At 41.1% G+C, this 23,879-nt stretch overlaps 2 protein-coding genes across 4 annotated transcripts; one reads left to right on the top strand and one right to left on the bottom strand.

Moving 5' to 3' along the window:
• Positions 1-406: 406 nt before the first annotated feature.
• On the bottom strand, positions 407-1,908 carry s100a10a (S100 calcium binding protein A10a). Its single transcript, XM_058619091.1, has 3 exons — positions 1,801-1,908; positions 809-972; positions 407-677 (listed from the first exon to the last, which is right to left on the bottom strand). The coding sequence occupies exons 2-3, from the start codon at positions 947-949 to the stop codon at positions 513-515; spliced, it is 306 nt and encodes a 101-aa protein (XP_058475074.1). The 5' UTR covers positions 950-972; positions 1,801-1,908; the 3' UTR covers positions 407-512.
• A 3,265-nt stretch (positions 1,909-5,173) lies between these two features.
• trim46b (tripartite motif containing 46b) lies at positions 5,174-18,900 on the top strand. 3 transcript variants are annotated; one of them, XM_058619089.1, is made up of 12 exons: positions 5,174-5,551; positions 8,471-8,732; positions 8,879-9,068; positions 9,827-10,025; positions 10,523-10,669; positions 11,048-11,143; positions 11,419-11,672; positions 12,525-12,646; positions 12,963-13,301; positions 16,055-16,284; positions 17,070-17,137; positions 17,513-18,900. In XM_058619089.1, exons 1-12 carry the CDS (start codon positions 5,498-5,500, stop codon positions 17,961-17,963), a joined length of 2,412 nt encoding a protein of 803 aa, XP_058475072.1. In that variant the 5' UTR covers positions 5,174-5,497; the 3' UTR covers positions 17,964-18,900. The 3 variants fall into 3 exon arrangements, 2 of the variants coding, with proteins under 2 accessions (XP_058475072.1, XP_058475071.1); XR_009234026.1 differs by lacking the exons at positions 5,174-5,551; positions 17,513-18,900 and adding exons at positions 5,906-6,243; positions 15,352-15,416; XM_058619088.1 differs by lacking the exon at positions 5,174-5,551 and adding an exon at positions 5,907-6,243.
• Positions 18,901-23,879: the final 4,979 nt, after the last annotated feature.

The following is a 23,879-nucleotide window of genomic DNA, read 5'->3' on the forward strand; positions in this document are numbered from 1 at the left end:
ACTCAGAGCCTCCACATTTCCTCTGCCTCAAAAGCTTAAACAACTACAACAAACAAGCACGCAGCAAACGTTTGAATGTTCCCTGTCGCCTCAGTACTCTTTTCATGTATGTGCCATAATACAGGAAATTGTGACATTGGCTTCACAGAGAGGTGTGTTCATAAATAGAGAATTCTGCAGATTCCTCAGAGCAGTGATAAGCAGAGCCTTATCAGTTATAAAGAGAGCGGTTTCTCTCACCGCGAAACATAAAGTATTTCTGTTCAAATAAAAGAAAGTACAGTATGATCTCTGGAATGAGCTGAACAAGGGAGTGAAATAACGTGATTCAGTGGCTGAGGGCCATGATGTGGGGCTCCATGTATGATCTCACACACACACACAAACATAGATTACACACGACAGGTTTGAAATTCTTCAGTGTTTTTAATGGACAAAGTTATCTTTACAAAAAAAAAAAAGAAATGCTTTTTGGCTTCTCTTGTCCTCCCTTCTGCTGCCATTCTTCACTTTCACTTTCTGTGCGACTGCTGCCTCAGGTGCATCTGATAGCACTGCTCACAAGCAACTGACAGTCCAACAACCAGAGAAACAAACTCCTCAAAGTCCACCTGGCCGTCGCCATTGGTGTCCAGGTCCTTCATGATCTTGTCGATAGCAGCAGGGTCCTTCTGAGACTGGGGGGGGGGGGGGGGGGGGCATGAACAAGACAATAATGTTGGTTTTAGTGCACGTGTGTTTACAATAATAACAACAACTCTGCCCATTTGTCATTTGTGCATTTGGCATGAACGCGCTCGCTTCTCACCTCAAGGAAGTTGGAAAGCTCGTTCGCCATCAGATGCTTAAGCTCCGCCCTTGATAGTGTGGCTGAATTTCCCTGTTTAGAGCTGTAACGGTGGAACACCTTGATAAGGGACTCCATGGCAACTTCCAGTTCTGAAGGCATGATTGCGAGGGTTGGAGTTTACACTGAAAAACACAAATCAGAGAGTGGAGAGATTGTTGAATGATGGCATCCAATTTACTCTCAGTGTCCATGTTTTTAGGACTTGTTTATGTGTATATCTGATTATTTGTTGATGCTATCATTGCTTTGTACCAGTTATTAGCATGATACCACAGTGAGAAGAGAAGTGTACTCTGAACTTTGCTCCAGAGCCCTACCCAATGGTGAGTAATCCTTGGTAGAGGTGAGATAAGGCCTGTTATTAAGTCCTCACAAAAGGACACTGTGGTATTGACAAGCAACCACAAGAGAGTTTCAAAGAAATGGAACAGAAAACATGTAGATTGCAAGTTATTAGCTTATGAAAGAATGAAAAATCATTATGGGGTTAAAAAAATATCTACCAACATCAGAAGTTAAGCAATTTTGACTGCTTAAAAGAAGAGAGAGGGGGGGTGTGCACAGTCCAGTCATACCCTTTGCCACAGGGTAGATGTCTCAACACACAATTCTCATGACAGAGTTAAAAGTTTCACTACATTCACTTGTGTAACGATTAAGGCACTATAAGTCTACAAAAGACTGTTGAATAGAGTTAGTCCAAGTGAAGGTCAAAACTGTCAACATCTTTAAATCTTACTTTTTGGCATTATTAAAGACAAAAGGGACAACACTTCATAACTTAGCAGCAAGCAGTGGAAAAAGTAACCAGACAGGAGATGTTCCTTAAAACAATGAAAAGAAAAAGTAAACAGTCTGTACCACATTCCTTCCACAATTGACTGATTGACATCATGCGGTTTATTAAAACTTTTGACAAAGAGCCAGCAGAGCGTTGTTCTTAGTCTTACCGTGCCGAGATCAGGAGAGACGGGACAGAGAGCAGGAGATGTGGAAGAGAGCAGCAGAGACTTTATAGAGAGGCAACGCCCTGGGACTTCTGTGAGCTGTGAGTCAGGCTGAGACATGGATGTGGATCATAGCATTAAGGGGGCGGGAAAAGCAAACACAGAATTGTTATGTATACATTGGCTTTAAGACAGTTATACTACTTTCATTGCATTCTTCTATAGTGAGTGTACAACTAAATAAAGACCCTATAGGACTTTATATTTAAGCTCTCCGGTTATAAATGAAGACAAATACTATTTCTAAATAATTGACCAGTCCTATAGCAACAGTATACAGACAGGCATGCTTAGACTTGCCCCTTGTGCCCCAAAATACTGAAACCGAGTTTCTTGGCTCCTACTATACTCTCGACAATAATGACCTCAGCTTGTTTGTGACAATACATTTATACAGCATCAGACAAAGACAAAACATTTGAATATGATATTTATTACATTTTAATACTTTAGGAATAATAGTTCACATTTAGTTGACTGGACAATGAAATTCGCAATATTCAATAGAGAACATGACACAATCAAATTCTTAAAACCTGTGACACTGAATCCCTTGCGGAGACAAATGTGTGATTGATTTGGAATTTTGAGCCTTGAATTGGATGAGGACAGATGGTCAGACTTAAATGTTTGGGGGATCCAGGGAAAAAAGAAAGTAAGAAAGAAAGAAAGTATAATGGATCCATTAAACAACAAACAGACACATTTACACATTGCACAATGGTTTACAGTATTAGCTTCCAACTGCTTTAGTAATGTTATAATAACACATTGGGAATCCATTTACATAGTCATATGAAAGACTACAGGTTGTGTACTGGGTAAGCTCTGGTGCAGTGGTCACCAATGTGGTAAATAAAAAGCTGCTCTTAGGATGTAGACCAGGCTTGTTGACATATGAATATTGTGCTCAGTCAGTGAACATATCAGTAGTTTGGTCTCCAATGCATCAGAATAAAGTCTTGTTCTTTGCAGACCATAAACATCTGCCTGCTTTTATGGGGCGTGGTCTGTCTATGGAGGATCGTACCATCAGTGCCTCAAGATATGAGGATAAAAGAATGAGGATGAAGATGAACTTTGAACTTTGTCCTGTATAGACAAGCATTACACACATTACACACCTCACATTGTACAGCCTGCTGGAAATTATTATCATTTTTTTTAATCATTATTATTATTATCATCATTAGAAGAAGATTTTTCCCAGAGATCAACAGAACACTGTGAAACAAATTAACCATACACTTGAGTCTCTTGAGACAAAAATGTTCACTTCCAAAAACTGTTATAAAAACATTACAGATAAATATTTTTTCATCTTTTTTTCTGCATAAAACAACTTCACCCCTGCTCAAAACTACCAAACATTCAATCATTTTGAGTATTTTAACCCTTTAAATGCCAGTTTGATCACTGTTGTTATTTATAAAACAAAAAACACAAAAAAGTGCTATTTTCCATATAACAAACGTGACATGGCTGTTTTTTGTTTTTTAATCAATCTTGGATATGTCATTAAGCCAGAGGGGAGTACATTTTAAATCTGATACTGCTCTAAATCTAATCATGCATCATAGTCAATATTTTGGCTACTCTTTGACATATCCAAGACTGATATATATATATATATATATATATATATATATATATATATCCCTTTAAATGCCAATTTGAATACTTGATGTCATTTGTTATTTTTCCATATAATAAATGTTGGGTGAATGGGGGATATTTTATCAAGTATTCAAATTGGTATTTAAAGGGATACAATCTTCAAAGCGATTGAATGTTTGGTAACTTTGAGCAGGGGTGAAGTTGTTTTATGCAGAAAAAAAGATGAAAAAAATATTAATCTGTAATGTTTTTATAACAGTGTTATAAAGGAAGTGGACATTTTTGTCCTTAATGACTTCAGAGGGTAATAAATTAAACTCATGTCTCAGGGTTAACTGAAGTCATTTCTGCATGCTGAATATTTGTCTGGATGTTTTAATAGTGATATCATTTTTTTGACTGAGGCTGACTGGTATGTGTGTGAATGAGTGAATGTCTCTCTCTTGCTCTGTGTGTGTGTGTGTATGTGTGTGTGTGTGTGAGTGAGTGAGAGAGAGAGAGAGAGAGAGAGAGAGAGAGAGAGAGAGAGAGAGTGGATGTTTCAGATCACATTTTTCTTTTTAATTTTAAAGACAAACTTGTACAATTTTCAATAACGAATGCATTACTGTTTCAAAAAAGTTGCCATAATGCATGTTGTCATTGTGTGTTTTCATATGATCACTGATGAAAACATCAGTCTGCTGTTGTTAATAAAAAAAAATGTAGTGAATTATTAGTAAGCACTTAAATAAATTAAAATACTCAGGTGAATACAAAGGTGTACACTCTTCAATGCATTCTTTAAAAAAATGAAATGGTAAAAATAAGCAAATATATATTACACTGAGACTATACATCACCAAGGTAACCTCCATATTATTCTCTACCCTTCATGCAGCTCTCAGTCTCAAAGAGGTTGGTGAACCCCTGCTCTGGTGAAATGTGCATGGCGACATCTTGTGGTGAATGTGTGGACTTACAAACTACGTGTCAGCCTCAGAAACAACAGCTGTGATGAAGATCTACTGTTTAGAATGTATGGAATTTAGTACCTGAAAATAAGACATAATAAGAAAATTGTTGTTCTCCTATATATGTGTTTATTTGTTTTGCTTATTTTTTAATTGTAAATTGGTTGCAATTGGTAATTTGTATACAGTGGTTAACAAAATTTAGACCGCCTGTCATGATTTTTTTTTCTTAAATATTGCAAAAACTTAAAATGTTATTGTTATTTATTTGGCAAATGTGATCTGGCTTACTGGCTTGAATCAAGCACAACATTCAACCACTAAATTGAATAAGTAAATAACTCTAATTTGACATCTTAATCTAGAAATAATAATGTGCTTTACTACTTTTACATAAACGGTACAATTGAAAATGCATGGACAACAATAATAATTATATTTTAGCATTAAAGAGCTTCTACATTACTGAAACACAAAACAATATTTTGATGATTTGCAATGCTGTTAATTTAGGGCAGCTGTGGCTTCTGTGGTGACATCAGTTGGTGACCAGAGACAAAGGTTCTCTTCCAAAATCACCTGACTTTACATTTCTGAGAACCAAACAGGTGAGGATGTGGTTTTACATCCTCGAGGAAGCGTTTGCAGAAGACAGAAGATCCAGTTTGTCTTTCCCTCTCAGTGACGTCACCTCACACCCTGCTGTGCGCCACCTCATTTAAAGGCATCCGCTGCGGGATGAGGTGTCTGGGTGAGAAATGCAGCCACAGGCTTCAGTTCATGGATCTTCACTGACGGGCGTTTGTTTTCTTCTCTTTTTCGGTTTTTACTCAGAAGCTGATTTTTACCAGACTATGTGTTTTTTTTAATATTCGCTACATAAAAATGTCTCCACCGAGTGTCAAACGGACAATTCACCACATAAACTGAGAGGATTGTGTCACCACAGATAAGGTTGTAGATTTGTTTTATTTTTTTTTTGTATTCTTATATGTTCCACGTGGCCTTTGGCCTGGATACACCGCGGTTTATCTCGAGATGATGGAAGCGGGGAGGCACATTTCCTTAAAATGGCAGAGATGGATGTGAAATCATCAACGATGGAGTCTTCGTTTCGTACAAGTGTAAGTATGTGAGCACTTGTCGTCGATGCACACACACACACACACACATTAGTATCAGTGAGTCTTTTGCTGCTGTTCTTATAAAAACTGCAACCTGTAAAAATACTCGAGCGTAAAAAGAGGAGGAGGATGGCGCGTCTGCGTGGTTTCACCGTGTGGAGCGTTCATGAAAAATGGGCCTGTACACATCCGTTTATTATTATTCTCCCATAATACTCTTCTCCCCCTGTAGTCTTGAAAATCACTCTTGTGATCATAATGTGTAGATACGGGGGTGTTTTCATAAAAGATAAGTGTATAGATTCAGACTGAAATGAATATTTTTTTGGGGGGGAGCTCAGAGGATGATCGTTTCCATGGAGACGGGATGCAGGGTAGTCCTTCCTTCGGCTGCTGCGGATGCAGGAGAGGGGAAAGTGAGTGGATGCTGTTTGTAGCATCAGCTCGTCAGATGTTGACAAGGTGGGGATGAAATGGCAGAAACGGTCACATTTGGTGGATGTGGAGGTTTGGACCGACTGCCACATTAACGCTCTTGTACAGTAGTAAAGGGGGGAAGAGGAGGGGGGATGGAGGATGTGATGCCTCAGACCCCTCCCCTTATTTCACGCGACATCCCTCGCCCTCTTGATGCTGTGGATGATGCGCACGTAGCCTGCCCTGCTGCCATGGCGCCCAGATTCCAGGTGAAGGTAAGGATGTGCTGTCGCAGCGTCTGTTTTCACGCCTCGCCCGCGTAGCAGTGTGCGCACCGACTGTCAACGTTCACATGATATGTGGCTCGGCGTGGCACAGTTTGCCGGAACAGCGATGTAGCGTGAAATTGCGACAGAGTTAAAATGCATGAGGTGGAGGAAAAGACAGGCCGTAGTTGACGAACGTGACATTGGAGAATGACATGGTGGGGCTGAGAGAGAAATGACGATGTCTTCATCCCTTATGGGTCTTTTGGCTGGTTCTTCTGGATCCATTTTTTTGGAAAAATGTGGATGTAGCTGTATTGATTTTTATAGAACAGGCCAGTAAACCAGGGAGACATTGCTTACTTGCTTGCATAATTTATCTCAGGGTTGTGTCCAGGCTCCATCTTACTGTTTGAGACCTTCTTCTTTTTTTTAAAATAATGTTGGACATGCAGGCATGTGTGTGTGTTTTATCTCTGCTGGTTGTGCATCACCATGCAGAAACAATGGTACCAGGGTTTTACATGTGCTGATGCTGCACCACATCAAACCACACTGTTAAAATCTCCAGTCCGTCCGTCCGTCTCTGCAGCACACTTGCTGAGTTTGTCCTGATTTCTGAAGTGAGCTCACAGTGTGAGTGGTGTGGATGCGCCGCTGACACAGGCCCTGCAACAGTTTTGCTTCAGGTTGTGTGTCAAGGACGTCCAGGAAGCAAAATAAAGCAGGGCATCCTTATTTTGAAAAAAAACAAAAAAAAAACTCCCCAATCAAACTTGGTAATGGAAGTCATTCGTACCATTCTCCAAATCTGCAGCCTGTAGTGAAGTTGCCGTGATTTAGTGACTGTGGATGTGAAACAACATCTGTGTCCTTCACTGTCAAATCCACGTCCTTGAGTTTAACAAGGACACACTATCTGCTCCAGAGGTGCTGCCTTTTCACTTGGTCATTATAGCAGCAGCAGCAGCAGCAGCACAGACTAGTTTACATGGCAACATTAAACTGAAGATGCTGGTTCAGCAGTGAGGTTTAAACCCATCAACACACTGGGCACCATGTGCTGAAATAAAGAGATTAAAATGAACACTCTTAGTGTTTGCACAGCAGTGCACATCAAGTCCTGTTCCCCAAGTGTGCCACGTGGCAGTATGTACCAACATGGACGCCACCAGTGTCTTTACATTATACGGATGCTGCATTAATAAAGTGGAGTATGAATAGGAGCAATAATAAAGCTGATTTGCAGATATTTGCAGATGTGTAAGTACAACTTTACATCCACAAGATACCACAAATGTAATAAATACAGTGAGCATCCCATAGAGTCTTACTTGTGGTGGCTGGTTAAGTAGCGCAATCTCATAAGCAATGCTGTGCACTCTGTACAGTAGATGAATAATGAATGCCTGGCCTTTATCTATATTTAAAACGAGTGCTGTCCAGTGCACACCGTCAGGATATGCTTTTCCCTTTTTATGTTCGGCCAGAGACATTAATGTTAGGCACGTTCGGTCAGGCTGGTCCACTGTGGCGGCAGCTCTGATCTCGTCATTTCGTTGTGCTGTTCCATTTGTATAATGACAATAAAGATTCATGATCTAATTTGTATTTTCTAAACTGGAACACACGACCCTTAGATATCAAGGAAGCCAGCTCACTAGATATTTTTTCAAAGAAGACTTAAAACTTATCTTTTTACTCTGGCATTTTATTCCAAATAAATAAAATTCCCTTTTATTTGAACGTTAAAACAGGGTTTAACCTCTTGGCTCTAGTCTTTTCCTTTTCATAGCATCCTGTGTTGTGTTTTATTGTTGTATTTGCTTTTTAAATGTTATGTTCCTTTTATTTTGAAGCACTTTGAGCTGCAATCCTTGTATGGAAGGTGCTATACAAATAAAGTGTATTATTAATATTATTATTATTCTTATTGTTCAGCAGGTTTAAATCATACAGGCATCGTAAAGCTTGAAAATCTGTTTATTTCACACAGTCTTTTATTTTGAATCTAATAGTGTATTATTTTTGTTATTATTATATTGAACTAATATGCACTTAATATATATATATATATATATATATATATATATATATATAGTTTTTGATGTATCATTCGAGTTGATCAGTGCAGCTTGTGGGTATTTAACATGGCAACTGTATTGATATTGTTGTCCTTGAAACATCTAAACGGTTCATTTAACTGGATGTGCCTGTCATTTTTCACCTCCCACAGTCAAACATGAGGAGTCTGGAGCACGAGCTGCACTGTCCGGTGTGTAAGGACATCGTCAAACAGCCTGTGGTCCTGCCGTGCCAGCACAGCGTCTGTCTCTTGTGCGCCTCCGAGGTCTTAGTGGCAAATGGCTACCCGCCACCAGAGCTTCCTCCAGAGCCCAACTCCCCTGCCTCCACACCCAACACCCGCTCACCCCGCCAGGCACGCAGACCCGCGCCCAAAGCCGAACAGCGACCCATTGATCGTGTGCTGCGATCAGGTAATCCTAACTAAAGATTGGACTGCCTGTTTGGTCTGATGGCTTTAGATTTCATTTTCAACAAATGTACAGTATTGGGAAATGGGAAAATAGATCATTTTTTCTGTCTTCCTCTGCTCACAACATGCTGTCCCCCTTGATTTTAGGTCCCCACCCGCCTTCACCATCCATGCCCCGGTCTCCGGGTTATGGGACGCATCCGGGGCGCCGCCGCAAGGAGGGCCCACCTCTGGTGATGATGTTCCCCTGTGTCACCTGTGGCCGCGATGTAGAGCTGGGAGAGAAGGGTCTCACTGACTGCCTGCGCAACCTGACTTTGGAACGTATAGTGGAGCGGTAGGTACCACGCAAACACCCACACACCCACTCACACTGTTCTATGTGCAAGTACAACAATACAACGACAGTCACAGTTCACTTCACACAGTGTCTTCGGTCTTCAGTATTGATGATGAATGGGACCAGATGTAAGTGAATAGATGACTCAGGCCTGAATAGCAGACCGTGAAGAAGGGCGATATAACAGTTCTGCTTGTAGTTATTCAGCAGTTTCACAGGTGTTCAGGAATCCTGCAGAGCATGCACTGCAACGCACTGTACATAATCTGGCTGACTGTGTGTTTAGGTCTGTGTTCACTGTGTCACCTGTTCACTCTTTCACTTTTTTCACGTTTTTATGTCGTTGTTGGCGATTTTACACATGTCCTCCACTGATTTATGGCTTAAATTTTGTTTTTAGATATTTTAATGCAGAAATGTTACAGATTAGAGGCACACGATGGGTGTATGCACACGTGTGTGCATGCACTATGGGGATTAGGTAAATTGGACACTCTAAATTGACCGTGAGTTTGAGAGTGAATGGCTGTTTGTCTCTACGTGACCTTGTGATGGACTGGTGACCTGTCCGGTGTGTACCCGCCTTTCGCCCTATGTCAGCTGAGATTGGCACGGCGACCCTCATGCGGAGGATAAAACAGTAGAAGACGGACGGATGCAGATTATCTCTTTAACATAAATGACTTTTTTACTAATACTACTATTCTTCTTCCCTCTGCTTTTCCTTTCCACACCTCCTCCTCCTCCTCCTCCAGGTACAGACACACGGTCAGTCTGGGCAGTGTGGCCGTGATGTGCCAGTTTTGTAAGCCTCCTCATGCTCTGGAGGCCACCAAGGGCTGCGGTGACTGCAGGTCCAACTTTTGTAACGAGTGTTTCAAGCTCTATCATCCATGGGGGACGCCACGGGCACAACACGAGCATATTCTACCTACTCTCAACTTCAGACCAAAGGTAAGACATTGAGGCTATTACTGTTCATTTGCATGTGTTATATGTGTTGTTTTTCTGTTGTTGCTTTTTTTTTTACAAAAGGTTAATTGTAACTAATTAATAACTAAATAGAATGAAATATACTTTTATTTTAAAGATGCATCATTATAGTAGTTAAGCACAGAGATTAGAACTAAGGTAAGGTAAGTAAATACAATCTCTTTATAATCCCTTTGTCAAAGGCAGGAGATAAAAATATGCACATCCTTATAATTCACTGTTGCACTTCTCAGTTTAAATAGTATCACCTTGTGAGCACATGTACGGTTTCCTAACATCATAAGACAGTGATGACAGCATCTTAGAGATGGAAGCTTAGAGTCTCCTCTCTCTGCAAATAGCATGTTTGAGGGCCACACTCGATCCGGATCAGGTTGACAGACTTAGAAGTAACAGAAACTAAGTTGGGCTGTTAAATACTTTAGTCCACATAATATTGTATCTCTTCACCTCCTCAGGTTCTGACTTGTCCGGAGCATGACCAGGAGAAACTGCAGTTCTACTGTAGGTCCTGTCAGCGGCTGCTCTGCCCACTCTGCAAACTGCGCCGCATCCATACGGGACACAAAATACTCCCAGTGGCGCAGGCATACCAAGCTCTGAAGGTACGACTCTGAATCTGACCTGATCTGAGAAGAATTCTCATTAAATTCGAACATTTAATACACAGAATTGTCCTGAAAATGTAACTTCTGGTGTTTTAACGTATACATTACAGTAGAAATGGTATCAGGGGTCAGTTAAGTCTGTATATTTCTGCTTTTGTGTTATTTTCTTCTTTGCTATGAAAAGTTAATTAAGTAAATGAAAGTGGACTTTTCTGGAAAATTGCCGTGATGTGGAGACACAGCTTTTTTAAATTTCAGAAAAGCCACATATCATGTATTGTACAGTCAAGTGAAACAGTAACGTAAATGGATTCATGCTCGTGTCAGGATGTGTGTGAAAATGAAGCCGCCTGGTGTGTTTTTGTGGTTTGACAGGAGAAGATTACGAAAGAGATGAACTACATTCTGTCAAACCAGGACACAGTTCTGGCTCAGATTACTCAGCTGGAGAGTTCCATCACACAGATCGAGGTGCGTCATACTGAAGGCTGTCATGTAACACCAGTCATAAGCAAAAGAACACAAAACTACAGAGAGCCCACACTGAAATCCATTCTTAAGTTGTACCAAAAACACCCTAATGTGACACTCTTAATCCTGATGTAACGGATTTAATGATTGAACTAATTATTGTATGGTTTAATGCTGTATTTCCTGCTAAGCCCTCTCATTGAAAACTAAAAACGGGACGTTATTTAGCACTGGCTCGACGTCTGAACTGGTCCTAATGTGTTGTTCATCACCAGGTAAACAGTGTGTCTGCCAGAGAGCAGCTGGCTCAGAGCATCAGGGATCTGACGGCAGCTCTGGCCGAGCGCCACGCTTCCCTCACGCAGACTCTGGAGATGGCCCGGCAGAAAAGAGGAGAGGCATTAGCTGCTCAAGTGGCGGAGAGACGGGGCTTGATGGAACACGCAGGGCTCATGTCATTTACCCAGGAGCTACTGAAAGAAACAGACCAGCCTTGTTTTGTGCAGGCAGCTCGCCAGACCCACAACAGGTTTTCCAAATGTTTATCTTTGGCATTGCTCTTTGTGTTGATTGAACAGGTGTTAGAGGTGTTAGATTTGTAAAATATTCCCCCCCCCCCAAGTAGAAAGTGGAACGAGGAGGAGATTGTTCATTTATGTAGGGTTTAAATCGGCAAAATGGACGCCAAAATTCAAAATGGCAGACCTGTTGAGTTGAGGCCGTGGTTCTGATCGACTTTTTTGTTCATCTTGGGCTATAACATCTCAATTTTGGCTCTGTTTTCACCTTAGGAGGCGCTTGAGCATTGCATTTTTGAGTTTTTATGTTTTTATGCATGTTAAGCCCCTCAAAAACCTGAAAAAAAGCCACATAAGAATAATAATATTATTATGATACTATATGTAAATCTTAACTTAAGCAATTTAAACCAATCTCCTGTACAAAGTCTAAAAGATACGATTCACTTGCACGCTCACATTTATGAGCAAAGAAAATCCAGCAATTGCCCAATGAACTGCACAGAGACAGTGTCCTTGTTTACAATGTCCACAATGCATTTGGAAATTGTCTATTGTTCAAACGGCCCTTTAAAAATGCACCAAATGTGTATGAATCCGCAGCTGAAACTGACACGACAGAGAAACAAGATAGATTAGATAGTATTAAGACAGACTTTGTTTGTTTCAGACGGATTTCTAGACACAAGAAAAAATATAGACCGATGCCAAACTTATCCTTTAAAAAAAAAAAAAAACGCTCCCACTCTACCACTCCCTGTATATCAGTGCACGCCATCCTCCCACACAGCCTGATGGAAGTCTTATGTAAACACTCACCCTCCTTAACGCCGTTCACGCTTCCCTGTTTTCCTCTGCACCAGGTTAAGCAAAGCAATCGAGAACCTGCAGCATTTCACACTATCGGCCGATCCATCCTTCCGACACTTCCAGCTGGACGTCTCCAAAGAACTCAAGCTGCTGACAGAATTGAACTTCATCCAGGGTGAGTAAGTGAATGGCGGGTAGGGAGGGAGGGAGGGAGGGAGGGAGAGTGAGGAATTAGGCAGGGGATGGAGATAGTGGAAGGAAACAAGATAAGGTACGGAAGTGAAGAAGCAGACAAGGGGAGAAAGACGAGGCCTTATAATGACTGTCCTATCTCACATATTCTGTGGAACAAATGTGCAATTTCAATGAAATATGGACAGTGAATTTGAGCCAGTGATAAAGGTGAAGGTGTTAGATCAACTATGACACGTTAAAACCTTTAGTTTGAGCATTTTACTAATAGAAAATAAACAAAAAACCTTCTATCACAGCTCCCTTGGCTCCAGTGATCGACACTCAGCGTACTCTGGCCTACGACCAGCTCTTTCTCTGCTGGCGACTACCACAAGACTCTGCGCCCGCTTGGCACTTCTCTGTGGAGTACCGGCGCCGGGGTGTGGTACCAGGAGGAGCGTCCCGAGGCGGGTTCAGGGGAGGGCTGGCGGCCGCGCGGTGGGGCTGGCAGCGGCTGGACGAAGTGAGTGGGACCAGCGCGGTGATCGATAGGTTGGAGATGGACAGCGTGTACGTGCTGCGAGTGCGAGGCTGCAACAAGGCCGGCTACGGGGAGTACAGCGAGGAGGTGTATCTGCACACTCCACCTGCACCAGGTGAGACGACACGCCTCACAAACAAGATTTCGACTTGTGTTAAAAAGAAAAGGTCAAAGTCTGTGCTAGTTTTCAAAGTTCTCCTGTTAACAGGGTTTGAAGAGAAAAAGGGGGAAAGACTCTTACATAGATTTCTTTAAGGGAACTGTGTTATCAAAAGAGTTGACATTTAAATTTCAGCATTATGGGAATTGGTGGCTCTTTAACAAGTGAGTAGCTCTGTACATTATTTTAGCAGCAGGGAGACGTTTTAATGTCACATGAGGGAAAGTCGCAATTAACACAATCAACTATGGCAGAATACCATTTAACTACTTAGTGTCAGGGTTGACATTTGAATAGAACTGAGTCAGTGACACTTGTGGCGTCTGTTGTGAAAATGTCCCATTAGGAATCACAAAGCATCACATTGTTGTCTGCAGGAAGTGGGATTTGACATTTGATAGTAAAATGCATCCATTGTGGATTTACCAAAACAAAAACATGCACATTTGTTAAGCACTGTTACGTCTGACGTTCCTCGTCAAGTCATTTTTATTTTTGTTTCCTTCTTTTCTGCATAAAAACAAGCCCTTAATAGTTCATCAAGCTCCATGTCTGCAACACAATTCCTTTATATATGACTCTATGGCCTTTAGTATCTTTCATTAAGATTTAACCAGGAAGTAAGTGAGCTGCATTCATGGCTGAGCCAATAACAAAACAACCACTGTAGTAACCACAGTGACCACTGTGGGGCGCTCTAATGCAGAAAGCCACTGGTGAACTCAGTTCTAGTTGAGGACTCAGTGTTAAATATTTTTTTACATATTGGATCCGTTCCATCATAGATATATATGATATAGATATGTTTAACATGATAATGGTCCCTGTGGCAGTGCAGAGACGTTTCAAGAACACTGAGGTGAGTATCTGGCCATCACACTCTGAATGGGATGGAACTAGAATGCACAACTGATCACAAGGATCATCCTCTCATCCAAACTGGGGATCTGTAAAAATGAATTTGTGTAATCTGCATAGTCATCTTAAACCCTCGAATGAGTCACACTGTTGTCAGGACTGAAGATGGTGCAAACAAGGGTTTCTACTCTGGTTCTTATTATCATATTGTTCTTATATCCTTATTTTAAAAAATATATAAACATTTTCTGGGGGCTGTATTTGTGTGAATAAAGGCAAAAAAACAACAGATAAACTTGATCTAAACTAAATCTAGTATGTAGTAAACCGTTAGTTGATTGAAATAAATTAACCATTTGATAATCAGTAAATCATTAACAAAGCAAAACTTATGTTGCTGTGAGATTTAGTCTCATGGTGAGCTTTTTTTGGATTATTTTTGGACTGTCTGGTTGGGCTCCATCATACTCTATGGACCAAATTATTCATCTAATAATTATTTATCACATAATAATAAAAATGCTAAACATAGAAATAATCACAGCCCAATATGAATCACTTTATCTGCTGTCAAACTGAAGTATGCACCAAAAAGTTTGCTTTCAATTCTTCATTTGCACAGAAAATGTGTTTGATTTATCTGTGGTAATCTGTGGTAATCTGTGGTAAGTATGATAAATTATACTTGTGATGTTAAACGTTCTGGATGATTACAGTTGGGGTCATTGTTTCAAATCCATGATTGTCTAATTACAGCCGTTTATTCTCCCTCTCTGTCTCTTTTTTTTAGCAGTGTTGACTTTATCATCTCAAGCTATTTAAATCACTATAATCCTATTGTTATTATCTCTATAAAATAAGGCTGGGATTATCCATTTCTATAGTTCTTTTTACCCAAATAGGAAGGGAACTCATTTCATTTCAGATAATGTCATCCATTCATGCCTTCACACTGTCACAATAAAAGCATACGTTACTGTGGTGAAACGCGTAATAATTCATGTTCTTTCTTTTCTGCCAATTCCCATCGTCTTTTCAACCGTTTCTCCTGCAGCGCCGAATTTTCAGGTCACCCACACTTTTTTTTGCCCCCCCCCGCGTTCTTTGTGACTTCATCCATCTCTCATGTTTTATTCCCATTCCACAGCTTTGTTCTTGTCTTCCACCTCTGTGCCACTTCCACGCTGCCAACCTACATGCCTCCCGTGGAACGTAAGAAGTGCATTCATATCTCTTGACCATGCAGCCTCTTCTCCTTCCTCTCCTTGTGGTCATCCTGTGTGTCCTCTTTTCTTCCACCCCCCCGTCTCCCACTATTTCCTATAACAAGATCTGGCTGAGTACTGATGATGAGGTTTGCAGTTTGTTAAGACCTGAGGCTTAACAACATGGATTGGATTCAGATCCAAGGCTAATGGTGGAGTTGAGTGACTGGTGAATTCCTTTGTGCCCTTGTGTACTGAAGGCCGTTTTTTTCTTTACTTCCTGCTGTTGTGTATGTTCCCTGTGTAAAATGTATTTCCTCTTCAGGGGGAGTTTCTTTGTATTTAACTCCCTGAGTCATCAAAATAGATCCGTGTGCATTTCTCTTCCAGTGGTGGTGAGAGGAAGTGCATGCCTGCGCTCTGTTCCCCTCCTCTTTGTCCCCCAATTGATATTTATTCTTCTCATTTCTCTTCTCCTTGCTGCTTTCTGACTATAAATCTGTATCACTGTCCCTATGCTGCCTCCCAAACTCCTCCTAATGCTTCCAAAACCCCTCTATGTCATTCTCATTAACCCCTCTCGTCCCTTCTCTTTCCATTTTTCACCCCTGCCCTTTCCTCTGCTGTTCTCTGCCTCTCTTCCAGTGCTTAACTTCTATTTGGATTCTCGTTGGGGTCTCCATGCCGACCGGTTGGTGGTCAGCAAAGAGCAGCGCTGTGCTCGCAGCGTCCCTGGTCTCTCCCTGCTGCAAGCCGCTGACCATGCCCTCACTTCCTGTCACCTGACCTCGGACCTCTTGGTCGGAGACGTAGCCATCACACAGGGGCGTCACTACTGGGCATGCTCAGTGGAGCCGGGGTCTTACTTAGTGAAGGCAAGTACATTCTACATACGGTGTTTTAGATATGATACACTATATAGCAGAGGTCTCAAACTCGTGGCCCCTGGACCACATGCAGCCCTCCAATCGATTTAATGCGGCCTGCAACTTAATATCAAGTTATTCAGTTATTCAACCGTTTAGGAATTACGGCACTGAGAAGCTGACGATGCTGGTGAATCTTGTCTGTGATTGGACGGACGTTCCGCAAAAGTGCTGAGGGCTACCGTAATGACATGTATATTGGCGCAAACTCTATTTCTCTGCTTTCCGGTATGAGATCTGAGTGAGGGAGAAGAAGGAGAGACAGTGCAGGAATGGTGGTCTGGTAGAGAAATCTGACTTCATTGGTCAAGTCTCTCAGTGTCATGCACAGAGAAAAGAGACAAAAGTGACCGTGTTTATAAAAGGGGGAGGAGTCCGTCACAAGGACGTGACAAAAGTGTGCCCCAGTGACGCAAGAGTGCACACTTTTGTAATGCAGTGGCTGGTGTTTGACCAGAGAGGCACTAGATTTGTATCACAGTATGTATGATTTCAATACTTAACACTAAACTGTGAAGATTTGCACCTGGATCAACAAACACCATCAATACAGATACACATATACACATGTGGTTTATGGCTTTAGTTGCTCTTTAAGCACAAACAACACAACTTAATATTGAAGCTTAGTTTCAAATCACTCAACTGTCTAGAAAAATAATTTGAGAGATGTGCTAAGGCAAATAGATAATTCATTACAGACTGATAAAACATAAAAACAATGTTTTGAACAGGTGGGAGTTGGATTGGAGTCTAAACTGCAGGAGTGGTTTCATCTGCCACAAGACATGGCCAGTCCACGGTGAGTAACAATGAACACAAATAAAATGGTTTGTTATGTCCATGTAAACATATGAAAATGTTGTCCGGTTATTATTGAAGTAAATACATGAGCATATTTGTATATGTATATTTGTAAGTGCAACAAATAGATGGTTTGAAACTGATCTGGAGTGTATATTTTGTCACAATAACTTGATAAACTACCTGCTGTGAAATATCAGCCTGCATGGTACGAAATGAGCCAAAGTTAAAGTTAAAATACATAGATGAGAATAGAAAAAAGAACATAGAAATCCCTTCATTAGTCATGTCAGTGTAAATTTGACCAAACTGAGTGTGTGAATGAGAGCATAAAGTTGTAAATCAGATTTTTAAATCTGTGTTCTCTCTGCAGCTATGACCCAGACAGTGGCCACGACAGTGGAGCAGAGGACGCTTTGGACTCCGCTCCTCCCTTCTGCTTCCTCACGATGGGCATGGGCAAAATTTACCTGCCCCAGCAAAGCAACCACCACCACCACAGTAACCATGGGAACGGCGGTCGAGACTCCATCACCAATGGCAACACCGCCTCCTCCCCCACAGGCCTCACCTACCCGCTGCCGCCGCGGCTGGGTGTGTGTCTGGACTTTGAGAAGGGCCGCGTCACCTTCTACGACGCCCATTCTTTGCGACCTCTGTGGGAGGGGCATGTAGATTGCTCCGGCCCAGTGTGTCCAGCGTTCTGCTTCATTGGGGGAGGAGCTCTGCAGCTGCAGGAGCTGGTGGCCAATCGCAGCGCAGATCAGACTCCGGTCCGGAGGGTAACCATCCAAACCCGTGTGTCTAATTTGAATAACAACTGATGCCTGATCTGGGGTCATGTGGTCATGTGGAATGTATTTGGTAATTGTAAAAGTATTTACTCAGCTAGAGCGAAAAGTTAAAAACATCTCAGCGATTTTGTTTCCTATATCATTTCTTATTAAAAGAGAGTGTTTCTATAGCAACAAATATGCAATGTAATTAAGTTTCTTACATTTTTGTTACACGCAGTTTTGCAAGAAGTACGGCTTAAGTAGTGTCTGGTCTATCCGACACTTACTTTGTAATTATACCTTTGATGCTTGCACTTAGCGGCTACATTGCATACATTTATAAAGCTTATGTAGACACAGCAGCCCCACATAGCGTTGTTTTTTTCCCCCTGAAGAAGCTTTTATTTCACGTCATGTCCTTAATGCTTCAAGCTTGACATATCTTGTGATTTAGATATATGATCATTTTGTGAGTTAAAAAAAAAAGAAAAGAAGAAAAGGGCCTTGAATATGTTATTAAATCTGTAACTTAAATCACATCTCTTTGCTGTCGGTGAAAACTCAATAGTCATTCACACTTTTACGATCCCACTCCCAACCAAAGTTGTATTGTCTTTTCCCGGGATGTAAATGTGGTAAATTAGAGGTGGAGAGAAACAATGAGGCAATACTGTAATTAGACATAATTAAACCTCTGCTGCACAGCTAATCACTAGTTTCCTCAGTTGTGCTGGTGCATCGCTATTTTCAAATACACAGGCCTACACTTGTTTGTGTGCGTGCGTGTGTGTGTGTGTGTGGATGGTTCAACAGAACAGCACTGATTCATCAGTTGAGAGTAACTTGTTTTCTTTAAGACAGTACTTTTTTAAAACTTGTCTGATTACAAGTTCATGAGTAGCATCTCTTAAATATATATTAACTGTACAAATCCGTGTAAACTTCACCTGCTGGCAGAATGTTTGCAAAGGAAATAAAAAAAAAAAATTGAGGAAACTGAGGAAATACTTAACACTGAATAAATTGTTTAAATCAAAAACAACTTCTATTTCATTTGTTGTTTTTGTTCAGTCACCCGTCACAGTCAGGACGAGACATCGCTGGTGTTTCACCACTAGGGAGCAGCAAGACACAGCAGAGGCCGCCTTCAACCTCATCTTGACACTCTGCATCTCCTGTAACGTTTATGTTCATTTGGGAAGATAAATATATTTTTGCACATTTCTTTAAAAAAAGAATAAGCAGATTTTGAAACGTGCAATACAAATCAGAAGCTGGGAAAATGCCATTAACGACCAGATTGCCTCTTGAAACTTGCAGAATTGCTTTTATGGATTTTTTTCTTCCCCCTTAATCCCTTTTTTCACGCTGTGTTTTATCACCTGCCGAAAAGTGTGTTTTCCACATGTTTACACTGAGTCTTAGAGAAAATAAAATACAAGTAAATCAATTTCAAACACACACGCATGCGCATGTCTTTCTGAATTTTGGCTCAACACATTCATTTGGTTACAGTTTATACTATACATCTTAACCAGTTCCTCAGAAATGTGGTTCTGCCTCATTATAGGACCAGGTTTTGGTCTACATGAGGACTACTGGTCCTGACAAGATAAGTGTTTATGCCAGAAAATGTCCTATAAAGAGGTATCAAATACAAGCACACACACACATATGCTGGTTTTACTTCCTTTGTGTGGACACTCATGTTGCATTCATTGGTCAGCAATTGGTGGCCCATGGGCCAAAACTGGCCCGCTAGCATCAGTATCTGGCCCCGCAGACGATTTAGCAAATCTAATCTTAAGTTATTTGCTTATCTTCACAAAAAAGAGCTTTTATTCTGAAAAGAACTGATTCAAATATATTCTGTTGATAGAGTTGACAGTTAACCTAAATGTTTGCACTGCTGTTGTCATGGAGACAGCCAGGTCTAGGGAGTAAATGTCCGTAAAATAACTACTTGCATATGCTAGGCTCCAAGAAGAAGCAGTATTTCTTAGAATGGAAATGATGCATATTAAATATTAACGGAATAGTACGTATCTCACACACGTTTGTCTTCATAACAAGCTGATGGTTAAAGACAACATTGTTAGCTTAAGGCAGCAAACGTGTGTTTTTGTTTCTGACTGAAGACGTTTAAAGGCACTTAGTCTGATGAAGACACCACGTTTTGACCCAAAATTCCACTGCTGGAAAAGAACTGGCCCTCGGCCACGTTTACTTGCTGATCCCTGCCCTTCCTTCTTACCCTGACCTTAACCGTCACATTGAAACGCCTAACCCTAACCCCAAGAAAGCCTGTTAAACCTGTGTGAACCAGCCAAAATGTCTTCACTCACACTCCCTCACTCATCATCTACCAGTTTATCCTCCATACGAGGGGCGCTGGTGCCAATCCCAGCTGAAATAGGGTGAAAGTACACACTGGACACGTCTCCAGTTTCATCACAGGGCCCAAAATGTCCTCACAAAGAAAGGTTTGCTTGACACTTGGTCCACACAGCCTATTAAAGACATGTACACACACGCATTAGTCAAATAACAGACATAAAACACTTCTCCTTTTGTTCTATATGGTCTGATAAAGTGCCAAGGACTCCACCTATCGGCTAACTACAAAATAAGTTATAGAATACAGAGCCTTCAAATGTTGAACTTCTTTGGCCTTTCCTGATGGGACATTATACACTGAGGGATTTTAAAACATGTCTGGTTGTGAGATTAATGCTCAGTGAAACTGATGAAACACCTTGGATTAGAGTGATAGACGGTAATGACCATGTGCTTTTGATCAGGATAGTTACACCTCACACACACACACACACGTGTAGTTACTCAGCATTCCTCGTGTAAATGTAATGTAAATGTCTGGGAGTTCACCTTTTATGAGCATCAATATGAAAATCCACATATGTGTTTAATTGGACCCACATTCACGGAGAAGCTGTATGGAGATTTGGGTTCGCCTCCTCGACCACAGAGGGAAAATAAAAATGCAGGAGAAAAATTATAATAAAGCGCACAGCCTTGACACAAGCCAAGGTTCTTTTTTTTTTAAATATACTAATACAGAGATAAAAATACAGTGTTCAAGGGGAGGTTTAGCTCTGATCCTTCATGATATAGAGGAGGAAGAATGCAGTGTAAAGCATGAACGCACAGCCCTCCCTTTATGCTCGCTGCACCTCTCTTCTTATAGTCCAAATCTGTAACAGATTGGGTTTAGTCTGACTGGAGGTATGCAGCCACAACACCACATGTAGGGGTCTGCATAATCCCTCCGCCGAGTCTTAAGCGCACAGCATGGGCACTCTTTTAAAGACCTGGCGGGAATTACCAATACGTAATCTCCACGATCATCATTTTGTATAGTTCACAGGGAGAGGATTGGTGACAGGAATCATCTGAATTTATGAAGGATCTGAGGTATATATATATATATATATATATATATGTATATATATACATACAATCTGTGACCCGCAGTGTGTGGTGCCATCTGGCGAACACATAGGACAGAATCTTTTGGGATACGCTAACCCGACAGTCTTAAACAACATGGAGCTAAACCACATGTTCAGAAGACCTGATTTGTTTGTTAAATGTGTCATTTGGTCTCTGTGGCCTAGACGTGAATGTACTGTTTATAAGAAACCTGCTTAAAGCAATATTTCACCAATTTGCATTCAGCTTTGTATTACTAGAATAGGGGTAGTATTTTTGAAAGATTCTGCTTCAGTTTCCCCTGAGTCGAGAAATATCTTCATTCTTTTTTTTTGTTACGTGCCCACCAGTGACACTATTGGTCCGAGGGATAAAACTGTAACACTAATTCCGCACTTTTTAGACCCACTCGTAGGGGGACGGGACCTCATTCCCAGAATGTAAACAGTGTCCGCCATCTTTGCTAACAGGAACAAGTGTCACTGGTGGGCATGAAGAATGAAGATATTTCTCCACTCAGGGGAAATTGAGGTTGGGAAGCACAATTTTTAAAAAATAGTACCTATTCTATTGATACAAAGCTAAATGCAAATCGGTGAAGTATTCCTTTAATACTATTTTATGATGTTAAAGCCATGGCACCTGGTCTGGAGACCAGTGGAGACATGTACAGATGCTGTAAGATCAGTGACTGACAGCTGCTACATATACTTCATAGCTGTGTTTATTTGACTGGATAGGTAAATGTATTATTAATATTATAAGTACAAAAACTTACATTACAATGACAAGATATGGCAGGTCTAAATTCACTGTAATATGTAACAGGTTATCCGCTGGGAGGATCGGATCACCGTCACATCAGTCATTGATTTGACTCACGCTGCTCTTTAAATTCAATAATACTTCACTGGTATTATCCTTCATGATGCAGCGTCTGCTGAAACGTTTACGCTTTATCTTTCTCATCAGTCTATTGAATAACATTAATAATACACAACTTCCTGCTTTTATCGCGCCGATAATCTGAATCGAGGTAGAGGGGGGGGGGGAAAAATCAATCAGCTAAATGTTGGCTAAGAGGATTTAAGGGGCATAGAAGGGCCATCTTCCCTCACTGTAATAAATGAAGGGTGACAGTAATGCGAGACTGAGCCCATATGGCCACATACAGTAGCCGAGTACATTACTATTGAGAGACAAGACACGGGGCTAATTCAGTTTCCAGCGGCATATCCTATTCTACTGCACTTGGTTCTTCTCTACCTAATGATGCAGTGGCCATTATGCATTGATTGGGTGGTTCACTGCATTAATCACACTGCACACAGTTCACAACTATGATATATTGTCCCGTGACATCAAACGCTGTAGTTTGACATTTTGGAAAATTTGCTTACTTGCTTTGCTTTGCTGCCCGGTCATTAAGCCTGCTGCCAAGTATAGATTAGCGCAGCATAAAGTCGACATGGAGAAAACCGCTGGCCTACATTCTACATCTCATTTGGATCTAATCTTCACAAAAACCAGAGTGTAAAAATGACAAGATGTAATCTTTCGGAGGTGGTGTCAAGAGGTTTGATTGAGTTTGCATGTTCTTTTCTTTCAGGTCAATTTGACACTCCAAACCCCCAAATGGCCCCCAAATCAATTTCATATGGCTCACTGCTTAATATCAAGTTTTAATGGGTTATTTATTTGTGTTCTTTTAATTAATAGATTCATTTTACATCATATATATTTATTTTATGAACTATTGGACTTTTCTGTCACTTGACCGGCCCCCTACTGACCAAACTAGACACTCAGTGGCCCCCAGGTCATTTGAGGTTCTGCTCTAAACTGACCGTCACCACAAGTGAACGGGGTCTGTTGTTTGTCTGTACGTCGGCCCTGCGATGGACCCGTCCACGATGTCCCTTGTCTTTTGCCCTCTGTTATGACTGGGATTGGCTCCAGCCCTCACCCGGCAACACTCATGTGGAGGATAAAGTGCTAGAGAAAAGAATAAGAAGTGTTCTAAACTTTGTCAAGAAAGCAATTAAGCACGAGCCATAACTTATGATTTGGAAAGTAATTAAGTACCAAGAGTAGGTTTCACAGTGAATGTGAGTTTAAAGTGTGTGCTGCAGCAGGCAGCTGTTGTCAGTGTAAAGCTTTTAGATCCTACGATACACAACCTGCTCAGCACTTAATGGTTAACAAAGTTAGTGACTCGAGTGAATATAGTACAGCTTTCAGCAGAGAGACAACAAAAGAGAGCACACAGAGGTGGCAGGAAAAACAACTTCAAACTAACTATAAGGTTGCCTTTAGCTGGTGGATGTGTCTATGGAGCTGTTTAATAAAAAAGTTCTCCATGTCACACAACTTTATTCCACTGCTTCTAAGTGGCAAAAAAATGACCATGTTTGTTTGTGAGCAACATAACTCAAGAAGTCAAGGAGTAAAGGAGAAGATTTTAATGAGTTTCTGGGGATGTCGGTGATGGCTGATCTAAGATTTATTAGATTT

The sequence above is a fragment of the Solea solea genome, chromosome 20 (assembly GCF_958295425.1).
Source record: "Solea solea chromosome 20, fSolSol10.1, whole genome shotgun sequence".
NCBI classification, from domain to species: domain Eukaryota; kingdom Metazoa; phylum Chordata; class Actinopteri; order Pleuronectiformes; family Soleidae; genus Solea; species Solea solea.